Source organism: Dendrobates tinctorius, unplaced genomic scaffold (assembly GCF_039654945.1).
Source record: "Dendrobates tinctorius isolate UK_male_01 unplaced genomic scaffold, ASM3965494v1 ptg000143l, whole genome shotgun sequence".
Taxonomy (NCBI): domain Eukaryota; kingdom Metazoa; phylum Chordata; class Amphibia; order Anura; family Dendrobatidae; genus Dendrobates; species Dendrobates tinctorius.
In genome coordinates this window covers 44,727,420-44,731,077 of record NW_027361810.1, presented here as the reverse complement: position 1 = coordinate 44,731,077, position 3,658 = coordinate 44,727,420, and the positions used below count along the sequence as shown (strand labels likewise).

The window sequence follows — 3,658 nt, the reverse complement described above, 5'->3', positions numbered from 1 at the left end:
GCACAACTATCAGTACTGAAACGAGGATTAACTTTTTCCCTTTCTAATAAATTAGACGCGTTCACATCGGTGAAAGACACCCATTTGTTTGCTAGAAAGCTTGTGTTGAAAAGACTTCATACTACTAAGTCTTAAGGGCATGTCACACTAAGCGATATCGCTAGCAATATCGCTATAACTTGTGACGTTATAGCGATATTGCTAGCGATATCACTGTGTCTGATACTTACCTACGACCGGCTCCCCCGCTGGTTATCGCTGATCGCGCGAGAACGTCCAGGACTGTTTCTCGTCGTCAGCTTCCTGCTGTGACGACGAGCGACGCGTAGAGCCGGGCGGGAGGACGCAGGATCGCCTGGTGTGACAGGTAAGTAGCGATCCCCATCCCCAGCGATGTCGCTAGTGAGATCTGCCTGGGTGGCAGCTCACTAGCGACCACTTAGCGATGTACAAGCGATCCTGACCGGGTCATATCGCTGGTCGGGATCGCTGGTACATCGCTAAGTGTGACAGGGCCTTAAGGATTCTACAATGACCATGATGGAGAAAGAAGCTCTAGAGGCTCTTATCTCTTTGGAGGAAGAAAACGAAATGTCATCAGAGGTGAGTATGATTCCTACACATCCATTTGTGAAATCTAAAACATTCCCCTCTTTGGGATTATGTCCCGTGGTGGACATTTTTACAAAATTAGTGTCACAAGATATTGAATCATTAGCCAAAGAACATGATAGTGGTTCTAATTTTACAAGACTTGAAAGGGAAGCCATTGAAGAAATGAAATTATGGAGAGATGTGGTTTTTAAGCCCTCCGATAAGGGGGGCAATATAGTTATTTGGCCAACGGCACAATATGAAGCTCAAGCTATCAAACTACTAGATGATCCGGAGTGTTATTGTAGGTTGTCATTTAATCCCCTTTCCTCTTTTCAAACTTTGTTGGTGAACATTCTAGACAAAGCTTTTATGCAAGGAATTATATCAAAGAAATTACTGGACCAAATTCGCAATAATAAACCCAAATTGCCTGCACTATATTTAATACCTAAAATACACAAAAATCCGACGGACCCCCCTGGCAGGCCTATTGTCTCAGGTAACAACGGACCTTGTGAATTGATTGGACATATTATTGATCATTTTCTCAAGCCATTGGTTGCAGAGTTACCGTCATATATTAGGGACACCACGTCGGCATTACAGAGATTAGATCAATTGTGTTTGGATGATAATACTCTGATTGTAACGGCCGACGTGGAGTCCATGCATACATTGATTCGTCACTCGGATGGCTTGAGTGCTGTGCAGTTCTTTTTACAGACAAGTTCATTGGATATTTCGGTGATAGAACTGATTATGATTCTGCTTGAGTTTTTATTAACACATAATGGGTTTATTTTTAATGGTAAGCATTATCTACAAAAACAAGGCACAGCTATGGGGGCCTCTTGTGCCCCCTCTTATGCAAATTTGTTTTTAGGCGCATGGGAAAGGGAGATATTCCAGGGTGGCCTCATCCAGGAAATGGACCATGTCCATAACTGGATGAGGTACATAGATGATGTACTCTTCTTTTGGGATGGTCCTTTGGATGGTTTGAAAAATTTGTTCCATCATCTTAATAACAATAATAAAAATATTAAATTGAGTTTTCAATATGGTAGAGAGAGAGATTTTTTTTTTGGATATAAAATTAAAAATCGGTCCAGATGGTCTACTAAATATGGACATTTTTCGAAAGATCAGGGCCACTAATTCATTTTTATCTGCAGATTCATTTCATCAGATTTCTACCATTCGTGGGATACCTGTGGGACAATTTCTCCAGGCAAAAAGAATATGTTCAAATGAAAATAATTTTGAAAAACAGGCCATGGATGATTTAACCAGGCGTTTCACTGAAAGAGGCTACAGCAAAAGAATTATCAAAAAAGGCTATCTTAGAGCATTAAGAACTCCAAGAGACAAACTTCTATATGGACCTCCTCATCCTAAAAAATGTGAGGGGATGAATCAAGTACGTTTCATCAGTACATATAGTAATAAGTGGAATTAATTAAAAGGTATCATTCGCAAACATTGGGATGTTCTTTTGGTTGATCGAATTTTGTCTCACATTCTACCTAGGCAACCGTCTTTTGTTGCTAAAAGATCAAAAAATCTTAAAGATTCCTTGGTTCACAGCCATTTTGAACCATCTAGGAAAGGATCAGAGATTGGAATGCCAGGTTTCTTTCCTTGCGGCCTCTGCAAGGGTTGTCTTAATCATGTTAAAACTACTACTTTTTGTAACTCGGAGGGATCCCGTGATTTTGTGATAAGAAAACATCTCAGCTGCAATTCAGTGGGAGTGGTTTACCATGCACAATGCCAGTGCGGAAAAATCTATGTGTGTCTTACCACAAGAGAGCTAAAAGGTAAGAACTAGAGAGCACCTGAGGGATATAGAAAAAGCGAAAAAGGTAGATGAGATTACATCCTTGAAACCTCTTCCCTGACATTTTAAATCACATCACAATTGCAACGCTACGAGCTTAAAAGTTAAAGCCATAGACCAGGTCAACTTAGGGTCTAGGGGAGGAGACTTATCCAAAATCCTAGCACAATGTGAGAGTTGGTGGATATTTCGTTTGGGTACTTTAAGTCCTAATGGTCTCAACGAAACTTTAGGTTTTTCAGCATTTTTATGAGTCAGTTTCATATGAGGTATTTTTATGGGTTGGGTAGTATGTGCAGTGTAATAAAAGTATTTATTAGGATTTTAATAAGTATAAATGTTGGTTTTAATTTATTTTCTGCAATTAGTTACAGTTTACACTTCAACTTTCTGATGGCCTAAGTCTATTTGAAGAGGAATGGAGGCTTGCCAATCGTTCCATATGAGGGAAGATGATAAGGAGTATCAAGAAATATTCGTGTGGGAATTCATGCAGAATGAACCATTTTGATGGACTATTAACATTATTATTTTCATAAAAATCTCATTTATTTATTTTTTTCATTATTTTTTCTTTTTTCTTTCTTTTTCTTTTTTTTTGTATTATTGCCTCATCATTGTTTTTATTTTTATTTATTTATTATTTTTTATTTTTATTTTTCTTATATATTTTTCGTCATTTTTTTGTATAAATATTTTGTGTCATTGTTATTTGTCATTATGGTTCCCTTGGAAAAAAGGTCACGTTACACATTGATATTACTACATGATAAGTATGGTAGTTCTTTTTTATGATACTAATAAGATACGATTATTGCAAAGCATTTGTCACTGTATTGCACATAGTCACATATTAACCGTATTAGAGTTATTATTGGTCTTCTTTAATATGGTATTATATATTTATTAATATATTATGATTAGTACAGCACAAGTCACTTTATATTTTATTTTGCACTTTCATTATTGCACTAAATTCTTATTTCTGATGCATTTATCACCATTTAATTAAACCATCACTTTTGCACAAGCACTTTCGGTGATTCCTTTTCATCTTCTTTAAAGTTTATAGTTTAATGCTGATGTGCAGGTGCATTGGAGTTTATCAAGGAGGGGTTATACCTTTTCTAATGGATCCCAGAGTGTTATAATAATCTTTAATAATAATCTTTATTTTTATATAGCGCTAACATATTCCGCAGCGCTTTACAGTTTTTGCAC

The 3,658-nt window shown here is 37.0% G+C and overlaps 1 protein-coding gene across 1 annotated transcript; it reads left to right on the top strand.

Moving 5' to 3' along the window:
* The first annotated feature begins 236 nt into the window (after positions 1-236).
* LOC141049115 (uncharacterized) lies at positions 237-3,282 on the top strand. Its single transcript, XM_073545248.1, has 3 exons — positions 237-2,017; positions 2,128-2,417; positions 2,806-3,282. The coding sequence occupies exon 1, from the start codon at positions 532-534 to the stop codon at positions 1,753-1,755; it is 1,224 nt and encodes a 407-aa protein (XP_073401349.1). The 5' UTR covers positions 237-531; the 3' UTR covers positions 1,756-2,017; positions 2,128-2,417; positions 2,806-3,282.
* The last annotated feature ends 376 nt before the right edge of the window (positions 3,283-3,658 follow it).

Bases quoted from the DNA above. Each gene is read 5' to 3' on its own strand.
- LOC141049115 (XM_073545248.1), top strand. From the start codon at position 532: ATGACCATGATGGAGAAAGAAGCTCTAGAGGCTCTTATCTCTTTGGAG.